Here is a 25,217-nt window from a genome sequence, read left to right as displayed (position 1 = left end):
GCAAAACAATCCTTCGTTGGGGAGAGAAGGGATGGGTCCTTGGGATCAAGCTTTCTCCCTAAAGGAGTTGGGAGCCTGGTGTTACTGCCCTGACCTGGTAGGCGCTGACTTCTAAAGATAATGGCTACGCTGTGGTGACTAAGCCCAAGGTGTGGGCCTCAGCTTCACTCTGTTCAGACATGATTTGTGTTGGGTGAGAATTAGTCACACATTCTCTTTGAAATTAAATGCGCTGGCTTAATTTTTTTTCCGGCTCTGTTATAATGGTATAAACCACATTTTATTTTTCATTCAATTTTTTTTAAGTTTATTTATTTGAGAGAGAGAGAGAGAGCAGGGGAGGGGCAGAGACAGAGGGAAAGAGAGAGAATCTCCAGCATGCTCTGCACTGACGGCAAGGAGCCCAATGCAGGACTCAAGCCCATGAACTGTGAGATCATGACCTGAACTGAAATCAAGCGTTGGATGCTTAACCGACTGAGCCACTCAGGCACTCTTAAACTACATTTTTTTAAAAAAAAGACAAAGGATGGGTATACCTTTCACACACATTCTTTATTGTTGCAAACATTACTTTGGGAAAACCACCCCATAATTTTCTGCAGCATCGAACTATAGGAACTCAGGGGAACCCACTGTTTTCAATATGGGCACCAATCTTATAAAGCCCTGGACAGTTGTGGAACATCCTGGCAGGGGGAATATGTGCAAAAATTCAGAGATCTATAAAAATGAGTTGACTGTTGGGTACAGCTTTAGGGAATGGGCCTGCTACAGTGAGCAGGACCCCAAAAGAGAGGATCTCCAGTGGGGCTTTCTGAGAAGCAGGCCCATGAGAGTGTTTTCCTTGAACCTCATGGCCCAGATGGGATTCCATGGTGTTCTCAGGGAAGCCAGATAAGGCCAAAGATAAGGCAGCTGCCGCGAGGAGGCAAAGCTTTCACTCTTTCAGGTAATGCTCTGTAAATATGAGGATCTCCCTTCTTGGCTCCTCTACCATTAGGGTTCCCCGAGCTGCCTGTCGGACATACACTCTCAACCCATCCTCAGTAGGGACACTTGGACTGCCCTTGAGACCGAATCCTAACCACTAGACCACCAGGGAGCCACCACTTGGACTGCCCTGGAGCGGGAGAAGGCTGGCTGGTGAATTGGCAGATTCCCCAATCTGGCTAATGATGATCATTTAATGTCACCCTTTTACAGACAGGAAGACATCTGGCAAGTTCTGCCCCTTTTCCACATGAGGCCAAATATCCCTAAAACCTTACACCTTTCTTAAAAATCAGTACAATTTCTCCCTTCAGAAGGCCGTAGTGATAGGAACTTGGAGGTATCCAGACTGCATCTGGACAAGTGATCACATTGAGGAAGTAGGCACCCAACTGTTGACGGACAATGAATTCAGCCATGCAGAAATGAGGAAGGGAAGGCAAGACACATGTTTCTGCTCAGGCTTCACACACGCTAATTACCCAGATCCAAGATAGCCAAAGTGAGTTGGGAAGTGGAGCTGATACATTTAGTTCCCCAAAGAGGTCTTCAGAGAGCCCCACGCTCATGAATGCGGCACGTATGTGTCACTTCACAGGCGGTGGAATGCGGTGGCCGGATGGGTCAGCCTCCTTACGCACATGTGGATATACGAGACTCACCAAGGAGACAGCTCCAGTGCAAGCTTCAGTAGAACCGGAAGAAATCTCATGGGTCTCCAAGACAGGTGAGCATGTTAAGGCAGAGGATATTTCTTCTGGAATGTCACGGTCTGTTACTCTTGTCACTGAGCAGAGGAAAAGTGATGAGAAGTGGGAACGTAGTTTTGACTGTGTTTCCAGCACATCCTGTGCACCAGCCATGCTCTCTCGATGTTCCAGAGCTCAGGATCTGCCTGGCATTCAGGCGGCTCTCTCAACCCCTCACTCCAAATAGGTATTATACAGCCCAGTTTCCTTCCATCAGCAAACCGGTAATGATGAGCCACCCTCTACGTTGTCGTTCCCGACCAGCTCTCCACCTTCCGAGCAGTGCCTCTGGAGGTAACCTCCGAGATTAGTAGAAGGCATGGGACCATGATGATGAAAATGAACTTCAAGTCAGGGCAACTCTAGACTCCTCACTGAAGCCACCACCACATCCTGCAACTTTTTCTGGGTAGAGAATAAATCCAATTTTTTTTTTTGAGATTATGAAATACCCAGAAGATGACAGGCAAACTGCCATAGATCCTAAGCAAGAGGGTTTTTGCGAATAGCACGGTGAAGAGCATCCTTGACCTCCTTGTTCCTCAGGGTGTACACCACCGGGTTCAGCAGGGGGGTGATGACGGTGTAGGTCACCGAGATCAGCTGGTCCTGATCCCTGGTGTTCTCCGACTTGGGCTTGAGGTAGGCGACGGAGGCACAGCCGTAGTGGAAGACGACCACCGTGAGGTGAGAGGCGCAGGTGGCAAAGGCCTTCTTCCGGCCCCGGGCGGAGGGGATCTTGAGGATGGTGGAGACGATGAGGATGTAGGAGATGAAGACCAGGCCCATGGGAACCACAATAACGAGTGAGCTGATGATAAAATTAATTATGTCATGTAGAGTGGTATCAGCACAGGAGAGTTTCATAACTGGGCGGATGTCACAGAAATAGTGGGCCACCTCTCTGTCACAAAAGGGCAGTCTGAATACAGAGGAAATCTGAATGATGGCCACAAACAGCCCAATGCTGCAAGCCCCTGATACGAGCAGGGCACACGCCCTCTTGTTCATGATGACCGTGTACCTCAAGGGGTTGCAGATGGCCACATAGCGGTCATACCCCATCGCCGTGAGCAGGAAGCAGTTGTTGATGGCCAAGGTGATGAAGAAGAACATCTGGGTGGCACAGCCAGCCAAGGAGATGGGCTGACTCAGGCCTGTGAGGCTGCAAAGCATCCGCGGTACAATGACCAGTGTGTAGACAGTCTCAGAAGTGGAAAGAACACCAAGGAAGAAGTACATGGGGGTGTGCAGGTGACGAGCAAAGCTGATGACTGTCACAATGATGACATTGCCAGCCAGAGTTAAAAGGTACAAGGTAAGAAATATCACAAAGAGGATGATCTTGTGTTCACGAAAGCTGGAAAAACCCTGGAGAACAAATTCACCCACCGCGGTATGGTTCTCTCTCTTCATCGATGAATGCTGTGTCTAAGGGGTGGAGACTCAGTCAGTCAGACCGGGCCAGCACCCAGCGCCCGCTCAGGACTAGAAGAAGGGGCAAAAAGGACCCGCCCGTCAGATGTGCCAGGTTAATGGGGCCTCCTGCACCTGTAGGTGAGAGGCGGAAAACACCCAGGGCAAGTTGGGAAGAGGTGTCCTGGTTTGGTGTTCGGAGGGAGCTGGAGCTAAAGGAATAGAAAACTCATCAACTTGAGACGAACTTTCTCGTGAATTACAACCTCAGATTTTTGTTTACCCGAAACAAATCTGTCAACCTCTTCTACCTCGTTGAAGCCACAATTTCGACCATCTTCTTCAAGGTCTTAGCTTCTGCGTTGCCAAGTGGGACATCGCTCTCTGCTCCGAGGGGTCCGAGCGTTTGCTTTGTCCCTGTTGCGCTTGTCTGCATCTTTTCACAAATCATTCAACAGCTTCAGACCTGACTGCCTCCCGACAGGAGTTTTCAACCAGACACATTCCCCTGTTTCTTCAGCACGGACGGAGCCGGGCCCTGCCGATGGGCACCCGCCCACTGTAGGTCAGTCGCTACATGTTGTTCCCTAACTGGTTCTCGAGTCCCCTGTGTATTTGCGTGTTTTCCAGCTTGTGCTTGGCTGTGAATTTTCACGGGTAGGCTGACTCATGAGTAGACGCCGAGCCTCTCTTTTCTAATTCCTTCAGAATTATAAACTGGGGACCTTTGAAGAAACCAGTTTGCATTCTCTCCCTATTCCCTACCTGGGGAATTTTAGAGACCAGTATTTTTTTTTTTTAATTTTTTTTTTCAACGTTTTTATTTATTTTTGGGACAGAGAGAGACAGAGCATGAACGGGGGAGGGGCAGAGAGAGAGGGAGACACAGAATCGGAAACAGGCTCCAGGCTCTGAGCCATCAGCCCAGAGCCCGACGCGGGGCTCGAACTCACAGACCGCGAGATCGTGACCTGGCTGAAGTCGGACGCTTAACCAACTGCGCCACCCAGGCGCCCCAAGAGACCAGTATTTTAAAAAAGAGTAGTAAAATGCTAATAATAATAGAAGACAAGAATGGTCCCTTATGGCATTTTCTAGTTTATAAAGAGGTTTTGTATGTATTATTTAATGGCATATCAATCTCATATATTAGATAACTATTATTCCCATTTTGCAGATGGAGCATCTAAGACACTTAGGGTTCAGTGGTTTGTCCCAAATTAGTACATCATAGACCCAATCTTCCCATTTGAAAGACAATGTGATTTGTCCTATCCCACAACTGCCCAAAGTAGCCTCATGGCTACAAAACAGGTGAGAAAGAAGATCGTTTTTTTTTTTTTTTTTCCAGATTTCTTATTGGAAAGAGCAAATGCATTTTCCTCACTCTGGGAATGAGTTTGCATGGGGGAGAAAATAGAAAATCTGGAAAACACTGGGAAACTGGAAAAAATTTTAGGATGTTTTCCTTGGTAAGTAAATGGAATATTAGCATATTAGTGACAATGAGTGTCCATTCTCTTTGACTTAATACTTCTACTTCCAATTATTTATTTTAAAGAAATAATCACAGATACATATCAGGATATATGTATAAGAAGCTTTTAGGAGATTATTTATAATAATATGAAAAACAATACAAATAAATGAAGAATAAATTATAATATATCCATCTGATAGGAATTATGCAACAAATAAATGTCTAATAAGTGCACACATAATATACATGTCTATACAATAGATAGATAGAAAGAAAGAAAGAAAGAAAGAAAGAAAGAAAGAAAGAAAGAAAGAAAAAGAAAGATAGGCAGTCCATAATTTTTCAAAAAGAAAAAGAAAAGAAAAAAGAAGGAATAAAGAAAGGAAACCCATGGAATGGTACACACACCACTAAAAATGGGTTGGAAGTAAATATACCAAAATGCTAAGAATATTTTTTCTGGATAGTAAATGGAGAATCTCAAATTATTTTTCTTTTTATACTCTCCATTATAATCCAGATTTTCTTCTTAACAGTTTCTCTTCTAAACATACCAAAAAATTTGCTAATTGTTCAATTCTTCTTCCAGGGAGACTCTACAATGAGGTTGTGCAGAAGATTGAGGAGAAAAGGTAAAAGTGGGTTAACAGACCCTAGAGAAGAGAAAGCTGACGGTCTCACATGAGACTAAGTTGGTCTCTGAACAGGCACTTCATAGAAATGTGGGCACCCAACAGCCAGATCCAGAGGAGATTAACTTCATTAAAAATTTTTTTTATTGGGGCGCCTGGGTGGCGCAGTCGGTTAAGCGTCCGACTTCACCCAGGTCACGATCTCGCGGTCCGTGAGTTCGAGCCCCGCGTCAGGCTCTGGGCTGATGGCTCGGAGCCTGGAGCCTGTTTCCGATTCTGTGTCTCCCTCTCTCTCTGCCCCTCCCCCGTTCATGTTCTGTCTCTCTCTGTCCCAAAAATAAGTAAAAACGTGGAAAAAAAATTAAAAAAATTTTTTTTTATTTTTAATTATTTTTTTAAGTATATTTATGTATTTTGAGGGAGAGAGAGAATCCCAAGCAGGCTCCTTGCTGCCAGTGCAGAGCCAGACCCAGGGCTCAAACGCACAAAACCTTGAGATCATGACCTGAGCCGAAACCAAGAGTCACTTAACTGCTTAACCCACTGAGCCACCCAGGTGCCCAACTTCGGTTTTTAAAGAAAGATTGTAGTTGGTAAAAAAAAAAAAAAAAAACCTTTTTGGACAGTGCTGGAAGTGAAATGTGGTACATGAGGCACTCATCTCGGGCACAAAATGTAAGGGAGCACCAAAAATACTCAGCAATCAAGATGAAGATAATTAAAAAAAAAAATTTAGCATTTATTTATTTTGGAGCAAGACAGCGAGCGAGCGGGGAAGGAGCAGAAAGAGGGAGACCCAGAATCTGAAGCAGGCTCCAGGCTCTGAGCTGTCAGCACAGAGCCCGATGCAGGGCTCGAACTCACAAACAGCGAGATCATGACCTGAACCAAAGTCAGACACTTAACTGACTGAGCCACCCAGGCGCCCCAAGATGAAGACAATTTTAATGCAACATTGTTTTAAAAAGCTAATTAAGCAAAAATCCATGATGATCAAAATATTGAAATTTTAAATAAAGGCAGGATCTGGGGTGCCTGGGTGGTGTAGTCAGTTAAGCGTCCAACCCTTGATCTCGGCTCAGGTCCCAATCTTACAGCTTGTGAGTTTGAGCCCTCCATCAGGCTCTGTGCTGATGGCAGGGAACCTGCTTGGGATTCTGCCTCTCCTTCTCTCTGTCCCTCACCCACTTGTGCTCTCATTCTCACTCTAAAAATAAACTTTAAAAAAATTTAAAACAGAGAGTAATGTTAAAAAAAAAAAAAGGCAGGATCAATTCTGACTATCACCACCGTGGGAGGCAAGCAGCTAAGTAAGGGCAGATTTTGGAATTTCCTTACTACAGATTTTTGAAGAACAGGAAAATATAAAGTATTTGCAAAATATAGGGGAAAGTGGAGAGCAAAGTATGTGTTCATTTTCCTTTGAGAGGTGGTGCTAGGCTAGTCTTTAACCACTGCTATTTAACTGAGATTCATGATGTGTTACTGAACAAGGTGAAACCCCAATCTTAGGCAACTGGAAAGTCAATCCTACCTCCGCTAAGGGGGATAAGAAGGTAAGTGAGGTAGAGAAGAGAAAAGACTGAATTGAGCTTGTGCATCCCTGGAATGTCATCTCTTCTCTCATTACCCCCTCAGGAAAACAAGGACTCATCCAGACGGTAAAGACCTGATGAGTGTTAACGAGGATAGTAAGCTCATGACAGCAGAAACAAAATGGCAGCCTACCTCTGTGGAATCCATATCACTGAGAAGAGCAACACTTTACAGCACTTTCTGTTTTCTTGGATTCTGGATCTTTAGCCAAAAACATCCCTCCACGCTGAAAAAAGTCAAATATTTCCTTCTAGAGAAGCCATATCCTGCTTCCACCTGACAAGCAATCCTGGACAATGGGTTAATCTTATCCATTTCATTATTCAAGTCTTTCCAGGGGGAAGCAAGCTGGGAAAATGCATGTGCTTGGTGGCGTTAAGTCCTTTAATATAACGGAATCACGGGACCTTAGCACCAGGAGGTAATTTTAAAAGCAAGCATTCCTCACAAATATTCCCCCAAATTCTGCTTCAGTGCTTCCACTGATTGGAAATTCATTATCTTACAAGTTAGCATCCACTCTTTTTTTTTTTAAGATACTAAATTTACTCAAAAAAAAATAAAACTAGGTTTTTTGTATTATAAAAATGCTTCAGGGGAAAAACTGCCATCTGTACAAAGGGTATAAACGAGAAAGTTAGTTTTCCCCTTCTGTGCTTTGCATTTTCTGGTCCAGGGGTATACATGATTCATGTTTGTTTCTTTTTAAAATTTCCATCTAGGGACGCCTGGGTGGCTCAGTTGATTAAGCAGCCCAGCCGACTTGATTTCGGCTCAGGCCATGATCTCATGGTTCCTTGAGTTCGAGCCCCGCGTTGGGCTCTGGGCTGACAGCACGGAGCCTGCTTGAGAGTCTCTCTCTCCCTCTCTCTCTGACCCTCTCCTGCTCCCTCAAAAAAAATATTTATTTTAAAAAAGATTTAAAAAATAAAATAAATTTTGTCTAGAAATTTTAAGTACCATTGTGCGTATTTCCATATCATTTCAATTTTACCCAAAGAAATTAAACTGCGCATACCAATTCTTTCACTTAATATTATACCTTGAATATTCTTCATAACAGTGGAGTCGATCTATCCCAATCTTCGTTACCAGCGGTGCACCCTCCCCGACTATACAGATCCACGTAGATATACAATCATCAATTCTATTTTTGAGTGGCCTTAATTCTTAGATACTATCACTTTCTCTTGACTCGATGTCTGTGTCCCTGCAATGTGCCACCTCCCTACAATATCTCACCTTCTATTTCCTTTTCAGCCCGATAGTGGAAGATTACTGTCATGTCCTCTCTCGTGTCCTTGAATCCATCACCACAGCAAGATCAGCATGAAGAAAAGATAATATTAGCGGCATGAGAATCAATACAGTCAAAAAATAATAAAAAACTTGGAAAATAATAAAAAGTTAGAAAACACACATGGCACTCACTCCATTTTCACTTAAGTCCCACCTGCAGCCACTCACTGCTTCTGACCTCGGCGAAAGGAAGAAGGAATCACTTTCCAGACTGATTTTTTAAAAGTCATCGAAAGGGCTGAATCTATTCAAAGGAAGCCAGTAAAAACACCTTGTGTTCAAGAGCCATGTACCAGGGAAGCTAAAATGTACAAAGCAAGGAAAATTCAGGCTTCTCTAGTATCAGAGAAAACCTCAAATGATTGCCATGTTGCTTGAAGCTGAGGACAGTGATTCCTTTGGCTTGGGAAATGGCCCAGGAAAAAAAATTCAACCTCATAAACTCCAGACTTTAGAGCTTTGGATATTTATCAGCCCCAAGAAAAGCAACTCCCTTGCCCCAAGTGTCCTGGGACCATCCTTTTGAGATTCTCTCTGAGGTACCAAGAGATAGGGATGGGAGAGCCCTAGGGCTTTGTCTCGAGAGTTTCGTTAGGAACTTGGGTAGCAGATGAGGGAGATGTTTTCATCCGTTGACTCATTGTTGGGGATTGTTGGGATTTCAGGAACTAATAGTGCATTGAGTTCCATTAAGTAACCCATGGGAATACTGGATGAGCTTACAAAGAAAAGACCCTACATTCTAGTTTCTCAGGACTAGAGAACAGACAGCCTCTTGAAGCATATCCAAAAACGACTGGGGCAAGCAGAGGGGTATGGCGGCCAGGTCTTGTCTTGTCCGGCTTCAGCCCATAGCCACTTTCCTTAAGGCTCACTGGACATACATCCCAGCCTAATTCCCATCGAGGGAGACCCAGCTCCCACACTTGGAAAGGGCAGAGACTTCTGTCAGGCCCATTCCTTGTGCTCCCGTTGGTTCATTCTTGGATCTTGCTGGGGAGAGAATGACACAGCAGATCTGCTCTCCGGTTCATTTAGTTTCTGGCTCAGCATGACCGTCTCCATCAAGGTTCTCTGGAGGCATGGGAGATGTCTGAGGAGCCATTTCAGCTCTGCGCTGCAGAAAGGGATTGCTGTCTTTCCGTCCTTCAACCCAGACCAAGACCTTCCTTTCCAAAACAATCCTGTTTCCACTCTGATGAAAAAAGTCGTGGATGTTCATCATAGAAAACACGGAAAAGAGGAAAAAAAACGTATAAATCACTTACGATGATCTCCAACTTAGAAATACCAACACTATTAATATTTTGATGACTAACCCTCTAATTGCTTCTCTCTGCGTTCATATGTGTGTATCTGTTTACACACACACCCTTCTGTTTACAGCAGAAGCAGAATGACTGTTATTTTTGTAGCTCTTTCTCCCTTTCAATTCTATGAGGTCATGCTGTGCAAACTTCCTTCTACCTGGCTCGTTTTTTCTCTCAGTGATGTATTGTGAGCCTTTCCCACGTAAATAAGCATTATTGTACCCTATCATTTTTTTAAATTTTTTTAAATTTTTTAATTTGTTTTTGATAGAGACAGAGCACAAGTGGGGGAGGGCAGAAAGAGAAGGAGATACAGAACCGGAAGCAGTTCCAAGCTCTGAGCTGTCAGCACAGAGCCCGACGCAGGGCTCGAACCCCCGAACCCACAAAATCATGACCTGAGCCAAAGTCGGATGCTTAACCGACTGAGCCACCCAGGAGCCCCCTTAATTAAAATTTTTTTAATGTTTATTTACTTTTGAGAGAGAGAAAGAGCGTGAATGGGGAAGGGGCAGAGAGAGAGAGGGAGACACAGAGTCCGAAGCAGGCCTCAGGCTCCAAGCTGTCAGCCCAGAGCCCAACGCGGGGCTTGAACTCACAAACCGAGAGATCATGACGTGAGCCGAAGCCAGACACTGAAGCGACTGAGCCACCCAGGCGCCCCAATACCCTATCATTTTTAATTAGTTGCCTAATTTTTAATTAGATGGAAAATTTCTTTCCATCGTAGGCATGCTGTATGTGAAGTGTGGGGTCAAGATGCAGAAGGGCCTGTGCATGGCAATCAGTTGTAGAGTCTTCAAAGGCTCTTTGAGTCCAGATCGCGGTCTCTTTTAACAGTGGCACTGCTGTCATCTGGGGCCCGATATTTAGTGCGGTGTGGTGGGGGCGGGGGTGTCCCACGTGTTATGAGATGGTTAGCAGCTTTCCTGGCCTCTGCCCACTAGATGCCCGCAGCATCGTCTCCCCTCCCTGCAGCATACTGGGGGAGACCAAAACACCTCTAAGTATTGCCAAATACCTGCTGAGGGGCAAAACCATCCTTCGTTGAGCATCTGTGGTCTAGAGCATTCCGTCATCCCCCACCCAGTTTTTTCCATTTCATTGACATGTTCAAAAAGCAGGTCAGGGGTGCCTGGGTGGCTCAGTCGTTAAACGTCTGACTCTTGATTTCAGCTTAAGTCAAGATCTCAAGATTCATGAGTTCAAGCCCCACGTCGGGCTCTCTGCTGACAGTGCAGAGCCTGCTCGGGATTGTCTCTCTTTTTCTCTCAAAATAAATAAACGTTTAAAAAAAAAAAAAAGAAACATTTCCTTTCATTAAAAAAAAATAAAAATAAAAATAAAAACCAGGTCACAATCTCACCTTCAGGATATCATTGACACATCGTATCATTTGTTTCTCTATGCCCTGTATTGCCTGTAAATTGGAAGTCAGTTCTAAAGGCTGAATTGGGTGAACCTTATTAAACGACACAAACTGTATTAAAATATATATACTATAAACTGCGTTATACTATATTACACCTTATATATACATTATATGTCTATTAAACTATACACACACGCACACAGCTTTGCATTACGTCAAGTAGAGTTACCAGGTTAACGAATAAAAATAGAGGATACCTAGTTAAATTTGGATTTTAAATAAACAACAACAAATAGTTTTTTAGGCTAAGTATGTCCCAAATATTACATGAGACATATCTACCCTGAAAATGATTCCTTCTGTATCTGCTATTCAAATTGAGCGAGGCATCCTACATTTATCTGACTGCCCAACCACAAGGCACATACTATTTGGTATGCCACCGTAAGCAATGCAAAATTGAATAGCATTTCAGGGAGCAACAGCCCGGTGCTCTATTCAAATCGATCCCATCAATATTTTATCGTTTCATCTTTTGATGACTTTTGTCTAAATCAATTTTTTATTAGAAGTTGCCAACAGTGCTTTCCTCGTCACGTCACTTCTCTTACATTTATTCTGTGAAACTGTTTGTGTACGGAAGTTTCTTCTCATCCATCAGGGCAGTGAGTGAGGTAGGACTGGGTAGAAATAGAATCCAAACTTGGACCCCCTAATCGGAGTCTAGCGCGTGTTCCGTTATACCCGGTGGAGGGGGGGGGGGAGGTGGTAGGAGGGGAGGGATTCCCTTTTGACATGTGGGCGATGCAGAACCACACACAGTCCCAGCGCAGCCAGCCCGGGTCACCTCAGCTGAGGCGTGAGATGGGGCATAGCGCGAAGGTAGGAGCAGTGTCTGAGAACGGAAGCAGACCCACAAACGATTCTCTGAGCAGAAGAAGCAAAAGCTCTAGAAACAAGGGGTGGGCGATGGGTCCAAGGGAGAAAAGGATGGTGTACACCCTCTCATTCACCCCAAGGTCTGAGTAGCACATTTCAGAATAATCCACGCACACGGCCATGGACGTGTCACAGAAGATCAAACTCCTCGTGGTTTCTGGAAGAGCTGGAGTTTCTGCCACAAAGACACCCTGAAAGGCAGGTCAGAGGAGACTCTTCTTCAGCGAGGTGATGCGTGCCCGGGGTGAAGGGCACCTACAGGTCAGAGCCAGGCAGCACGACGAACGTCACCTTCCTTTTCATTTATTGGCTTTCTTTCTTTTTTTTCAAAAAAAAATTTTTAACGTTTATTTATTATTGAGAGACAGCGAGACACAGAGCGTGAGCAGGAGAGGGGGAGAGAGAGAGGGAGACACAGAATCCGAAGCAGGTTCCAGGCTCTGAGCTGTCAGCACAGAGCCCGACTCGAGGCTCGAGCTCACAAACCGTGAGATCGTGACCTGAGCCGAAGTCGGCCGCTTAACCGACTGAGCCACCCAGGTGCCCCTCACTTACTGACTTTCTTATCCTGTCTTTCCAGTTAGTTAAATGTGTAGTGAAGTACCCTGTGGTTTTAATAACAGAAGGGGAATCAGAGGCTGTATCTTGCCCACACTCCATATATCTCAGCAGACCTGGCAAGCCATCAGTCATCAAAGGAAACACTTGACGGTATTACCATAGGAACGAATCGAAGAGGAAACTCTTGTGTGCTGGTTTTCCTTCGCACAGAGGCCAAGATGAGATTCACAGTTCCCACCAGGGATGAACAATTGGAGACACAGGGGTTGAGCATGCGCCCCATGCTCTTCGAGAGATTTTTTTTTTTATTTTTTAGAAAATTGTCTCTAAGGAAGAGAAGGATAATTTCTTAGATTGCAATATCATGATAGAGGTAATCAATGAGCTAATTGCTCCTTTATGCCTCTAATAAATATTTACAGAAAACCCACACGTGCCCTGAGCTGTGCTGAACACCACGTAAAGAGAACGAATCAAACACACATGGTATGTGATGAGGAACCAGACAAAAAAGATGTGCTGTTCATCTATTGTGACGTGTTCTTTGATAGGGTAGGAACAGAGAAATATGGGAACAACAAGACATCTTCTGGCATGCATTTTAATATACTAGTCACTTCTATCCACCAGGAAGCAAAAGCCACAGAGGTATGACTGGTCTGGTCTATGTACCGCAAAGAATGGACGAATTCGCATTCGGGGTCATCTAGTGAGTTTGAGTGACGTCCCAGAGACTGGTCAGCTTTGTAGAGTTTGCCACTGAGATCCGAAGTTTGCGTGGCTGAGACACAAACCCCGGATGATGGGGGCGACACCAAGATTTTCGAATGAGCGAATTCGCGGGGCTGTTCTCGGTTCCCCTCCCTGATCATTTGGATGCATTCAGGGCTGTGGATCACTGCCAGTCCTGGAATTCTCCTCAGCCCTGATTCAGTGACACTTCTACGTGCTGGGGTTTCTCCTAAAGAGAAGCTCGCCAGCCACGGTCGCGTAGGGAAAGGTACACATCTGCCAGTCTGTTTGGTAGGGCTGCGGGTGAGTGTCATTTAATGTGGCGATTCACCGAACTCCAGATTGAGAGCCAACTGCCCCGCTATCATTTCGGTCTGTGATTAACCTAGATACACAAATTAGCCGCCCGTGCTCGCTTTATCACATCCCTCTGACTCCATCTTGCTATTACCTGGGATGCTTTAGCTCATTTATTTGCTCATTTCTTCAGTATATTTCTCCCCACACTGGACGAGGACAGTCCTTAGGAGCACTGGGTCTCTCATACTTTCCTCAGTCTGAACCTTCACTCAAAACAAACAAACAAACGAAGCCTCATAATTTTGTCCTGTGTTTGCCTCCGATTAATGTCTTAGATAGCCACACAAACTCACACAAACCACGTTCTGTGGCTCAGGTTTCTCGCTCCCTAACACGAGGACTTTAAATTGATTATCTCTAAGGTGCTTTCCTATTTTAAAGTCGTATGATATTTCCCCCTACCATGGGACCTAGGATAACACCGATTAGGAGCCCGAAGGTACCATCTGTCCCCCGAGTCACTTCTTCCACCAGACACCCCACGGTTACCATCAATCCTACCTTCCTTCTTGTACTGTGCTTTCAACCGCATCCTTCCAGTCACTTCCACTTTCAAATCTATCACCGCCTCCTGCTTTTTCCTTTCACCTCTGCCAGTGTGAGACAAGATCACAGAAGGTGAGGTTACGACACGTCCTGAACTACCACCTGGCGGACCGGAGAGGAGAACCGAGGACTCGTCGGCCAGGCAGCGGCAGCCACTGCCTTTTGCCAAACACCACAGGGCCACACCGTCCACGTAACTGAGCTGCCTGAACTCCTCCGGTCCCGACTGCCAGGAAATGCTTGGATGTTAGACCTGCAGAGGACCTTGCGGCTCATGTGGTCCAACCTTTCCACTTCACGGACACAACTGTTTTGAAAGGAGTCTCAACTTGTGAGATATAAACATGAAATTGTTAACTTTTTTTTTTTCAATAACCACTCCTGTGGCTCGATTCCTTCTGGACAGCATGCTCCCTTAATGACATCTTACACCAATTTCATAAACTTCTCATCACTTTGCGTTACTAACACAGACTCATTGGAGTTACTACACACAATCCTGTGTTCTCAAAGTTTAATTTTATCTTCTAACTGAAATTCCCTCCAGTTTCCATCATCCCTCCTCCTCTACCTAACCGTGCCCCACCCCCCACGCCTACCCTGCTGCCCGAGCATGGAACAGGGTTTGTGGCTTCAGTGGCTTGAGGTGTGTTGGGAGGTGAAGGATGGTGACCTCGCCACCCATGCCCCCTTTCTCTTTCTAGCACCAGCCCCTCGTTGTTGGGGGAGAGGGGAGAGGGCGGAATGAGACAACGGTCACCCACAGTGTAGGCGCGGTCGCTCCTGCCTTTGTCGTAACTGCTGTTCCTGCACACGACTACCACCTCGTAAGTGGAAGGACGCTGGTGGTGAGGTCCTCTTTTTTGCTAGTTGTCACTATTTTGTCAACACTGATTGGTTCTTTCTTCTCTGTTGGTTAGCCAAATGCAGGTGCTCTCAGAGAAGGGCCTTCGTAGGGTTTTCAGAGGAGTCTCTGTCCCATCCGCCTGCCCATCTAAGGCTCCACCTCCTTTGGCTGTCATTGGAAGCAACCCACTCCACAGCGTCATGCCTTTGGAGTCCCCATCACCCACCCAAACAATGGCCCCATGGGGCAAGATGGTTCAAGCCTCTATCACCTTCTGTTTGCCTGTCCGACCCATGGGACAGAAGCTTGGTCTTGCCACGTGAAATGGTGACCACACTAAATCCCAGCACCTGCTCTGCCAGCTCCAATCACTTTTTCCCAGACTTTTCCTGCAGCCCCACCAGCTTTAGGCGCTCTTCCAGAATGGTGCTTCATCAGCTGTAAGGCAAAACATGGCCACGAGTTCTCAACTTGTTGGAGATGGACTGAATGATTCAACGATCCCAAATGTTGTGGGGAAAATACTGGGACACCGCACTGAATGCCTTCCTTGCCCCTACTTAAGAACCCAGCCATTCAGGCCTCCGAGTTTCAAATCCTGGCTCTGCCGTTCGCTGCGTGTATGACCCCTCTACTTGGTGAAAAATATGGATGTTACCAGTACCACTCCATGGGGTTCTTGTGGGTGTCAGATGGCAGAAACCACTGCCATGGAGCCCGTGCTCCGTAAGTGTCAACAATTATTATTGTTGCTGTTCCATGTTTATTATGTTTACTGCAACACATTCCAATCTCTCCTTTATTATTTCTGCCTGCAGAAATCAGGAGTTTGACAAAGTCCAACATGGTGAGGGGAAACCCCTTCTCTTGCACTTTTGCGCCCTACACAGTGCTTGGTGTATTGCTACGCACACAGCAGCTGCTTAACGCGAAATGCACTACAGTTTCTGTGCCGATGCAGCACATGTTTCTGGAATGCAAACGTTCCATATACTATTGGTAACCCCAGGAATCATGTCAATATGATGTGGAAGCTCATTCTCAGGAGAATGTTCCCAGCGTGTCATGTTTACTACCAAGGAAGAGCGGCCGGACAGAGATCTCACTAGCTCAGTGGAGCACAGCTGGGGCTGGAGGACCCTGGACGAAGACCATTTGCTTGAAGGGGACTTAGTTTTACCGTGCGTCTGTCTTGAGCGTTTTATCGGACGGTCTGCTCCTATCGATGGCTTTTGTGTGTTTCCTCCTCGTCACCGCCTTCCATCAACCTTCCTTTACCTTTGAAGAAGATGAAGTTCTACACCTACTGTTGATTGGACTCCTTTATTAGACATTTAACATTTGCTTAAAACGGTTTAATTTATTTCACAGACATGCTAATGTTTATGTCAATGCTCTGGTTATAGGTTTTGCGTGATCCGCCACGATATTTTTTTTCCCAAAAGACTTGTTATTTCTAGTGTGTGTTTTTGCAGAATGCAAGGACTGGCTAAAATAAATGCATATGACGTGATAGCAGAAGCACCTGTGTTATGTTCAAGAACTCTTAAGTGAATTGAATGAATGGAAACCATTTCTCCCCTTTTTGCTGATTCAAGGACTTCACCCTTTCCACTACCTGACTCTGCCTTCCCTCATTGTCTGTCTCCACTTACTGGATTATTCCTATCTGCTAACAGTAGGATCTAGCATCTCCCATAAAACGCAAACCCTCTCTCGACCCTGTGTCTCCCTGCATCATTGTCACACAGCAAAACTCAGACAGGCATGCTCGCTCCCAAGTCCCTTTCCAGCCCACTTCAAGCTGCCTTCCACACACACCAGTCCCCCTGAAACTGCCACTGTTAAGGCTCCAGAACTTTCCATATTGTTAAATCCAAAGAATAATTCTACTGTCTTGCTTCACCTCTCAATAAAATTCAATATAATCAACTCCTCACCCTTAGTGACACGGTTCTCTGCGCTTCCTTACTGGCCATTTCCTACTGGTCTCTTTCTGGATCTTCCCCTTCTCCCCATCCTCTAAATATCAGATTTTCTCATGGCTCTGTCCTGGGACATTCTCTTTTCCCAGCGGCTCCTTCTCCCTCTTTGGCTGATTTCATCTTGCTCCAGTGGCTTTAAACATATGCCAGCGATTTTCAACTTTGTGTCTCTAGTCCAGACATTTCTTCTGGTCTCCCAGCTCTTAGAACTGCCTGTTGAGCGTAAACACGTAGCTGTCACAGAAACGCTTCAAACTAAAGCATCTCCAAACCAGAACACTTGACTTTCCTCCCTACATCTGGCACTTCGTCAGTCTTCACCATGTAATGAGTGGTATCACTGTCTACCCAGTGATTAAAAACAGAAACTTGGGAATGCTATTTTATGCTTCCCTCATGCTCCAATCTGTCAGCAAGTCCTGTTAATACCACTTCCAACATATGCCTGAACTCCGTCAACTCGTCTTCACCCGCACTGCTCCCTCTGCAGGCTGATCTGTCATCGTGTCCTACTGCATCCTGACCATCTCCCAGCTGCCACTGGACAAATCTTCATCATGCACAGCTGCGGTGTGCATGTGCATGTGTGTGTGCATAGACATGTGCATTCTCATATTCGACGAAAAGCCATCAAACCGTTTGTTTTTTAAGATTTTTTTTTACTTTATTTTTGAGATGGAGAAAGAGCACTAGCAAGGGAGGGGCAGAGAGAGAGAGAAGGAGAGAGAGACACAGAATCCGAAGCAGACTCCAGGTTCCAAACTGTCAGCACAGAGCCCGACATGGGGTTCGAACTCATGAGCCGTGAGATCATGACCTGGGCTGAAGTTGGACACTTAACCGACTGAGCCACCCGGGAGCCCTGCCATTACACTGTTTAAAGGTGGGGCGCCTGGGTGGCTCAGTCGGTTGAGCTTCCGACTTCGGCTCAGGTCATGATCTTGCCGTTTGTGAGTTCGAGCCCCATGTTGGGCTCTGTGCTGACAGCTCGGAGCCTGGAGCCTGCTTCGGATTCTGTGTCCCTCTCCCTCTGCCCCTCCCTTGTTCATTCTCTGTCTCTGTCTCTCGAAAATAAATAAATGTTAAAAAAATTAGTTTTAGGGGTGCCTGGGTGGCTCAGTCGGTTGAGCTTCTGACTTCAGCTCAGGTCATGATCTTGCCATTTGTGAGTTCGAGCCCCATGTCGGGCTCTGTGCTGACAGCTCAGAGCCTGGAGCCTGCTTCGGAATCTGTGTCCCCCTCTCTCTCTGCCCCTCCCCCATTCATGCTCTATTTCTCTGTCAAAAATAAATAAACATTAAAAAATTTTTGAAATTAGTTTTTAAAAACTGTTTAAAGGTGAACACACACACAAATGTCTGTGTGTGTGTGTGTGTGTGTGTGTTCCCTTGTTCAAATAGTTTGATTGATGGCTTTTCATTGCCCTGCAAATAAAATCCTGATACTTGTCACACTCAGCCGCTATATACACCTCTAATCATATTTTGAGCTACTGTATTGTGCTTCAGTCTCACTCGTCTTCTCTGAATTCTTGGAATTCTCTAAACTCCTTCTTGTTTGGGGGACTTTGAACCTGCCATAGCTTTTTGCTTGGTCCATTCTATCTCATGCTCTAAACCACTTTTCTTGAAAGGCCTTTTCTTGACCGTCCTATCTAAGTGACCCCTGTAATTCTGTCCAGCAATGTTATTTGTTTCTTCCAAACGTTAATTACAAGCTGTTCCCATTTTATTTGTTTACTTGTGTCATGTCTGTCTTTTCCAACAGAATCTTCACTCCGTGAGGGAAGAAATCTGCTCTATGTAGTTAGTTCTCATTTGCATTACCAGCACATTACAGAAGGCTTAGCACATAAATGTTTGTTGAATAAAGAAAGGAAAATAATAAGCTGAATAATGTTTTTGTGCTAAAATGAAATTTTGTGTGGGGGGTTTCGTGGTAAGATGATCAAGTATTCGGTCTATATCTATATTTAAGTCATTCCTATGACCTCATTAATGGTCATAATAATTCAGCTTCAGGGACGGCCTGTTTGGAAAAGCATGTCGTGCAAAATGACATTAATCGACTTCAAGATTTTTTTGTTCACTCCGGGAAATTAGAGCATATAATTTACCAAAACCCTACCAGCAGTCTATGTTCAATGCTGACTTCTAGGAGCCCATGATAATCCTGCATAGTTCTCTTTTTCTCTTAGAGGTGAACATTTTCTTAATATAATTTATCGTCAAATTGGTTTCCATACAACACCCAGTGCTCATCCCAACAAGGGCCCTCCTCAATGCCCATCACCCATTTCCCTCTCCCCCACCCCCCACCAACCCTCAGTTTGTTCTCTGTATTGAAGAGTCTCTTACGGGTTGCCTCCCTCCCTCTCTGTTTGTAACTATTTTTTCCCCTTCCCCTCCCCCATGGTCTCCTGTGAAGTTTCTCAAGATCCCCATAGGGGTGAAAACATATGGTAAAAGGCGAACATTTTGACCATATTGAAATAGATTAGAAATCGGTATAAATCTAATTTTGGAATTGGGAGTATACAAAAATTATTTATTTGTATTTTTGAATCAACCGTTGCCCCATGGGTTGTGTGCGGAGAGGATCTTCACACATCTCTCTGCAACACGACTGTCGGAGGAGCTGTGATAGAGAGGGTTGTGTTAGAGACAGACTCACAGATGCAGGAAAGAAACAGGTGTCACCAGAGAGGTTGACACAGCTGACGGGGATTAAGAAGCGTCAACTACCAGTCGTAAAATAAGTCATGGGGATGTAACGTACAGCACAGAGCAGTGTCCATAAAACTGCAACAGCTTGACAAGGTGACAGATACCTAGACTTACTGTAGGGATCGTTTGGTGATGCTTAAAAATGTCAAATCACTCTGTCGATTACAGTTCAATTTAACCAAACCCAACGAAACAGAAGGTGGTTGTGTCTTCGGCAGCCCGTTCTGTGGGGGTCCGTGTGCTGGGGGAATCTTCTTTCCACCTTTCCCTTTTTTAACCCACTTTCAGGGGTACAAAAGGACTTGACAGTCACTGGTGCAGCTGTGACTTGTAAACAAAAACGCACACGAGGGCGCTGAAATCAAGTGGCGATTTTACTTGTGAAATGGTCACCTGAATGAGCCGCAACTTACTTTACGTGTTCAGAGCATCACCAATGAAAACTGTACGTGTTTTCTCATTTAAAGAATTTGCAAATCCTTGAGAAATCCTATGAGAAACGTTGGCCTATAGGAACGGCTACCGAAATGTCCTGAGTTTTCTGACGCTGCATCTGTTTCCAATATTTAGTCCGCTGCTCGCATCCCGGGTCAGACCGTACGTTCCAGTTTTGGGTCAGACACTCGATACTCACAGGTTTTCTTGAAGGAAAGGAAGATTTCCCTGGAACCTGCCTGGTACCAGGCACCTCGTTCACCTTCACCTGGTCCCCTTCTCTTCTTCAAAACCCAGACCAGTACTTTTCAATCCCATCAGAACCCATTTTGTGCCACATATTTGGTAACACCTTCTTGGCTATCCTGATGAGAATGCATGGACCATGGACTCACCTATGGATGCAGTCGGGCGTGGAGGGGGCACTCATGAAAGCTAGCCGTCATGCCCCTCACTGACGTGGGCCCCTCCAAGGTCCTGCAAGAAGCCATACGCTTCTGTAACATTTCCAGAAGTAAGATAACTTAGCCCCATTTGGACAAGACCACCATCTCTCCCCACTTCCTCTCCTATTGGCAACATGAGAGTAGCTGCAGGAAGGTTCTGGCATCCGGCTAAGGAGGACGTGGGTTGAGGGGGTTCTGGTTCAGCGTAATAGATGCACGTGGTTTGCAGTTCCTGCCAGGTGGGGTAAGACGAGGCGAGGCACTTTGAGCCATCGTGGGAGGAGTGGCTTCCACCAAAGAGCTAACCGTCTTGGCTTCGGGACACAAAGGTGGAGGCAGAGGTCAGGCTGCAGAGTGATCCCATCCTCCGGCGCTCGGCGCTGGAAATTTGTGGGCAGCCAAGGAACACCCCTGTTGGAATATCTGGAGTCAGAAGCTAATCTTGCCAGAACGTTTTCCCAAGCGTCAGCTGTGTATAAAATTGTACGCAGAGGATTTGGTACCTTTCTGTGTCTAGTGAAAACGGAGGTTCTCTCCAGGAACATTTTCGGTAAAGTGAAATACAAAATTATAAACACACCGTGATGCTTCGTCTTTTTTGGCATGGAAACGAAACAAAACAAAACAAAACAAAACTTATCAGGACTCCTCTGTTTGTCAGGCACAAACCTGTAGCAATACAAACAGCGTGGACACCTCCTAGAAACTGCACTTGCTATGCGCCCCAAGTACCAATAACAGAAAAAAGTGCTGGGGGCGCCTGGGTGGCTGAGTCGGTTAAGCGTCCGACCTCGGCTCAGGTCACGATCTCGCGGTCCGTGTGTTCGAGCCCGGCGTCGGGCTCTGTGCTGACAGCTCGGAGCCCGGAGCCTGTTTCGGATTCTGTGTCTCCCTCTCTCTCTGCTCCTCCCCCGCTCACACTCTGGCTCTCTCTCTCCCTCAAAAATAAATAAACATTAAAAAAAATTTTTTTTAAGAAAAACCTGCTGATCAGCAATGCTAGGGGAAAGAATGAATTGTATTTATTTTTTTTTAATTTTTTTTCAACGTTTATTTATTTTTGGGACAGAGAGAGACAGAGCATGAACGGGGGAGGGGCAGAGAGAGAGGGAGACACAGAATCGGAAACAGGCTCCAGGCTCTGCGCCGTCAGCCCAGAGCCTGACGCGGGGCTCGAACTCAAGGACCGCGAGATCGTGACCTGGCTGAAGTCGGACGCTTAACCGACTGCGCCACCCAGGCGCCCCATGAATTGTATTTCTAATTTCTCTATTAAAAATGATAATACAATATCACTGGTGAACAGGAGATCAAAGAGTCTGTAGTAAAGGTACAGAGGAAAAGAAGAGTTAGAATGGAATGTCTGGCAGCAAATTAACTGCTATCTTTTCTGGACCTTTATAACGTTCACGTCATTTTTCACCTTTTCTATATTTTATAATTTTTGTGATAGAATTTCTTGTTCTAAATAGTCACTCCGATATCTAATATCGTATTAATAATCTTCTATTCAGTTTTTTAAGGAGGGTCCAAACTGCGGAAGTTGCGGGCATCTGAAGCCAGACCCACCTCTCCTACACACAGGAAGTCTTAAACTACATAAAACCGAACAACTTTATGATAAGAAAGCACACCCATGATGAGTGTGCCAGCCCCCACGCAGGTGGAGAGGAGGGGGCGGCGGGTGAGGCAATGACCAGGAAGCTCGGTTGCTGGGGGTCTGATTCGGTCACATGGCGCATGATTGAAGGATGCTGTTCCAGGAAGAGAAGGGACTCACCTTCTCTCGGCATACAGGGTTTTTCCCCTAGACCATCCAGCATATAGGAAGAAATGTAAAAAAAGAAATCTTTGCATTTATTTGTCAAACAGTCAGATTCAAGGCGCAAATAACGATAAAAGGGCTGGTTGGACATTCTGAAGTCGTGCAGAAACAGGGCAATTCTTTCTTCCGCACGAGGCCGTCCTGGGTGCTGTGGGGTGTTTGGTGCCTCCTGAGAGTGAACAATGTGTGTTGTAGACATTGCTGCAGCAAGCAATATGCAACCGCTTGCACGCACACACTCAGACACACACATGTGCTTGCACACACACACACATGCTTGCACACACAGACACACACGTGCTCGTGCACATGCACACAGACACGTGTTCATGCACGCATGCACATGCTCATACATACTTGTGCACACTCGAAACGTGCTCACACACGCATACACATGCTCGTGCACACACGTGCTCGCGCATGCATGCACATACTCATACATGCTTGTGCACAAACACGTGCTCACACACATGCACACACACATATGCTCATGCACGCACACACACATATACCTGCTTATATACTCACACACATGTTCGCACACACATGCACACACAGACACACGTGCTTGAGCACACACACACGTGCTCATGCACACAATCCTTGTGCACACACTCACACATGTGCTCATGCACACACATCCTTGTGCACACACGCACACACTCAAACACACATACTTGTGCACACACACATGCTCTCACACTCAGACACATGTACTCACGCACTCAGACACACGTGCTCATGCACAGACACACACACATGCTTGCACACACGCACTCAGACACACACGTGCTCGCGTGCAAACGCACACACACATGCTCGCACACATACTCAGACACACACGTGCTCACGCACGCATGCACATGCTCATACATACTTGTGCACTCAAAACGTGCTCACACACATGAACACACACATATGCTCGTGCACACACGTGCTCATGCACGTACGCACATGCTCACGCATGCACATACATACACTTGCGTATACACTCACACACATGTTCGCACACACATGCACACACTCAGACACACGTGCTTGTGCACGTACTCATGCACACACATGTTTGTGCACACACGCACACACTCAGACACATTCTCGTGCACACACACATAGTCTCACACACAGGCACACACATGCTCGTGCACAGACGCACACACAGATACATGCTCACACACACTCAGACACACACGTGCTCGTGCACACGCACACACACACGCACATGCTCATACATACTTGTGCACACAAACACATGCTCACACACACATGCTCGCACAGACACGTGCTTGCACACGCACACACACATATACTTGTGTATACACACGCATGTTCACACACATGCACATACTCAGACAGGTGCTTATGCATACACGTGCTCACACACACGTGTTCGCACACACTAAGACACGTGCTCACGCACACACATGCTTGTGCACACACTCAGACACACCTGGTCGCGCGCACGCACACACAGTCACGCACACATACACACACACACACACACACACTCTTTCTCTCTCTCGCACACACATACCCATTTCCTGACAGCCTGTGGCAGGGATGACAGACTCAGGGAGTGTGACCTGAGAGGTGCAGACGACTCCCTGTGTCCTCATTTTTCAACCCCGACCTGTACCCATCATCACCCCCAGAAACACTGGTCACAGTACCGTCTGGTGGGTCCTGAAAGATTAGGGCTGCAGAAGTTACCTATTAAAATGCAAATATCCTTGGCTGAGCTAAGACCTCTTGTCCTTATCTGCTAACAGCCTGCAGGGTTTCCTTTAAGAGAAGGCTGTTTCCATTTTTTAACTGTGTAATTCTTTAAGGAAGCATGACATAAACTGGCCCACACTACACTTGACTCGAGGGCTGACCGCAAGAGAGGTTTCTCTGTCTGCAAGCACGCCTGGGAAGGGACCGGGACCCCCAGCGAGCAACCGCCCCGAGCTCCCCTGCCCACTCTGAGAGGGAGGCGTGGTCTGCTCCCCCATGCACACCTGGCGTGGGCACGGAGCTGTGTCCTTGGACCCAGTGTTGCCTCCTGGACCCACCAGTGGTCTTTCGAGCTCTTTGCCCAAGGACGTGTGAGAAGGTCTGTCTCCGTTCTTCGCAAGTCCAAAGGCTCCTTGCTCAATACTCACACAATAAATCACACCTACGGCTTTCCTTTCTGCCAACGTCTCTCTAAACCTTTCGCGACATCAACTCAGTGACACTCACAGCAACAGGTGCCAGCACTGCCTCCATTTTCCCAGATATGAGGCTGAGGCACAGAGACGCCAAGCAATTTGACAGGGGTCACAAGTCATAAGTGGTCTGAGCTGAGAATCAAACCCCAGAGCCTGTTCAGAGCTGCACTCTCTCATCAGTCTTACACATAATCTCTGTAAAATATGTGTGGACAATAATTTATTTTTACACTTTATGTTTTAAAATTTAATGCAATAGTCTAACATTTTATACAATTTTTTTAACACCACCATGCCCTCTGAGAATCTTCCTTAATAGGCGAATAATTCTGTTCTCCCCATTTGGAAGGAAAACTCGGGTCAGTTCAACTGATCTGCATTTGTTGGAAGGCAGGAAGGCAAGTCTGAGGGCCTCTGGGTCTCCGAGCTGGAACCCAGCATTTACAAGGCGAAGTTCATGGTCAGTTTGCCTGAGCACACGTCGTGGCTCAGACTGCTTCCCAACTACAGGATGCCACCGAGATGCCTCATCTGGAGAGTGAGTGGCTGGTTACGCATCTCAAAGACAGGCAGCACGGTACCCCAGATACCCACAGGGCACATCACGCTCAGGCAGTGGACCAGCCCTAAGAAATGTTAGGAGACTGATTCAAGGGCTTTCTCTCTGTATTTTCTGGTGTTAGGGGACACCCAAGAGATGTAACACTAGTTAGGAAGCCTTTGCCCAGTCTACCGAATGTTTACGACTAGGAGCATGACCGTGCACCTGAGCCAGG

The 25,217-nt window shown here is 46.1% G+C and overlaps 1 protein-coding gene across 1 annotated transcript in view; it reads right to left on the bottom strand.

Annotated features, from left to right (window-relative positions):
• Positions 1 to 2,092: 2,092 nt before the first annotated feature.
• Positions 2,093 to 25,217, bottom strand: part of LOC101100178 (olfactory receptor 10J1-like) — a 306,783-nt gene continuing 283,658 nt past the window's right edge. The window contains exons 4-7 of the mRNA XM_045048479.1: positions 8,298 to 9,360; positions 8,109 to 8,166; positions 6,999 to 7,092; positions 2,093 to 3,923 (exon numbers count right to left, since the gene is read on the bottom strand). Coding sequence (XP_044904414.1) covers positions 2,226 to 3,158 — 933 coding nt within the window. The 5' untranslated portion in view covers positions 3,159 to 3,923; positions 6,999 to 7,092; positions 8,109 to 8,166; positions 8,298 to 9,360 and the 3' untranslated portion in view covers positions 2,093 to 2,225. The remainder of the gene's footprint in view (positions 3,924 to 6,998; positions 7,093 to 8,108; positions 8,167 to 8,297; positions 9,361 to 25,217) is intronic.

The sequence above is a fragment of the Felis catus genome, chromosome F1, assembly GCF_018350175.1.
Source record: "Felis catus isolate Fca126 chromosome F1, F.catus_Fca126_mat1.0, whole genome shotgun sequence".
In the NCBI taxonomy this organism is placed as follows: Eukaryota; Metazoa; Chordata; class Mammalia; order Carnivora; family Felidae; genus Felis; species Felis catus.
This window is presented reverse-complemented; position numbering and strand designations above follow the sequence as displayed.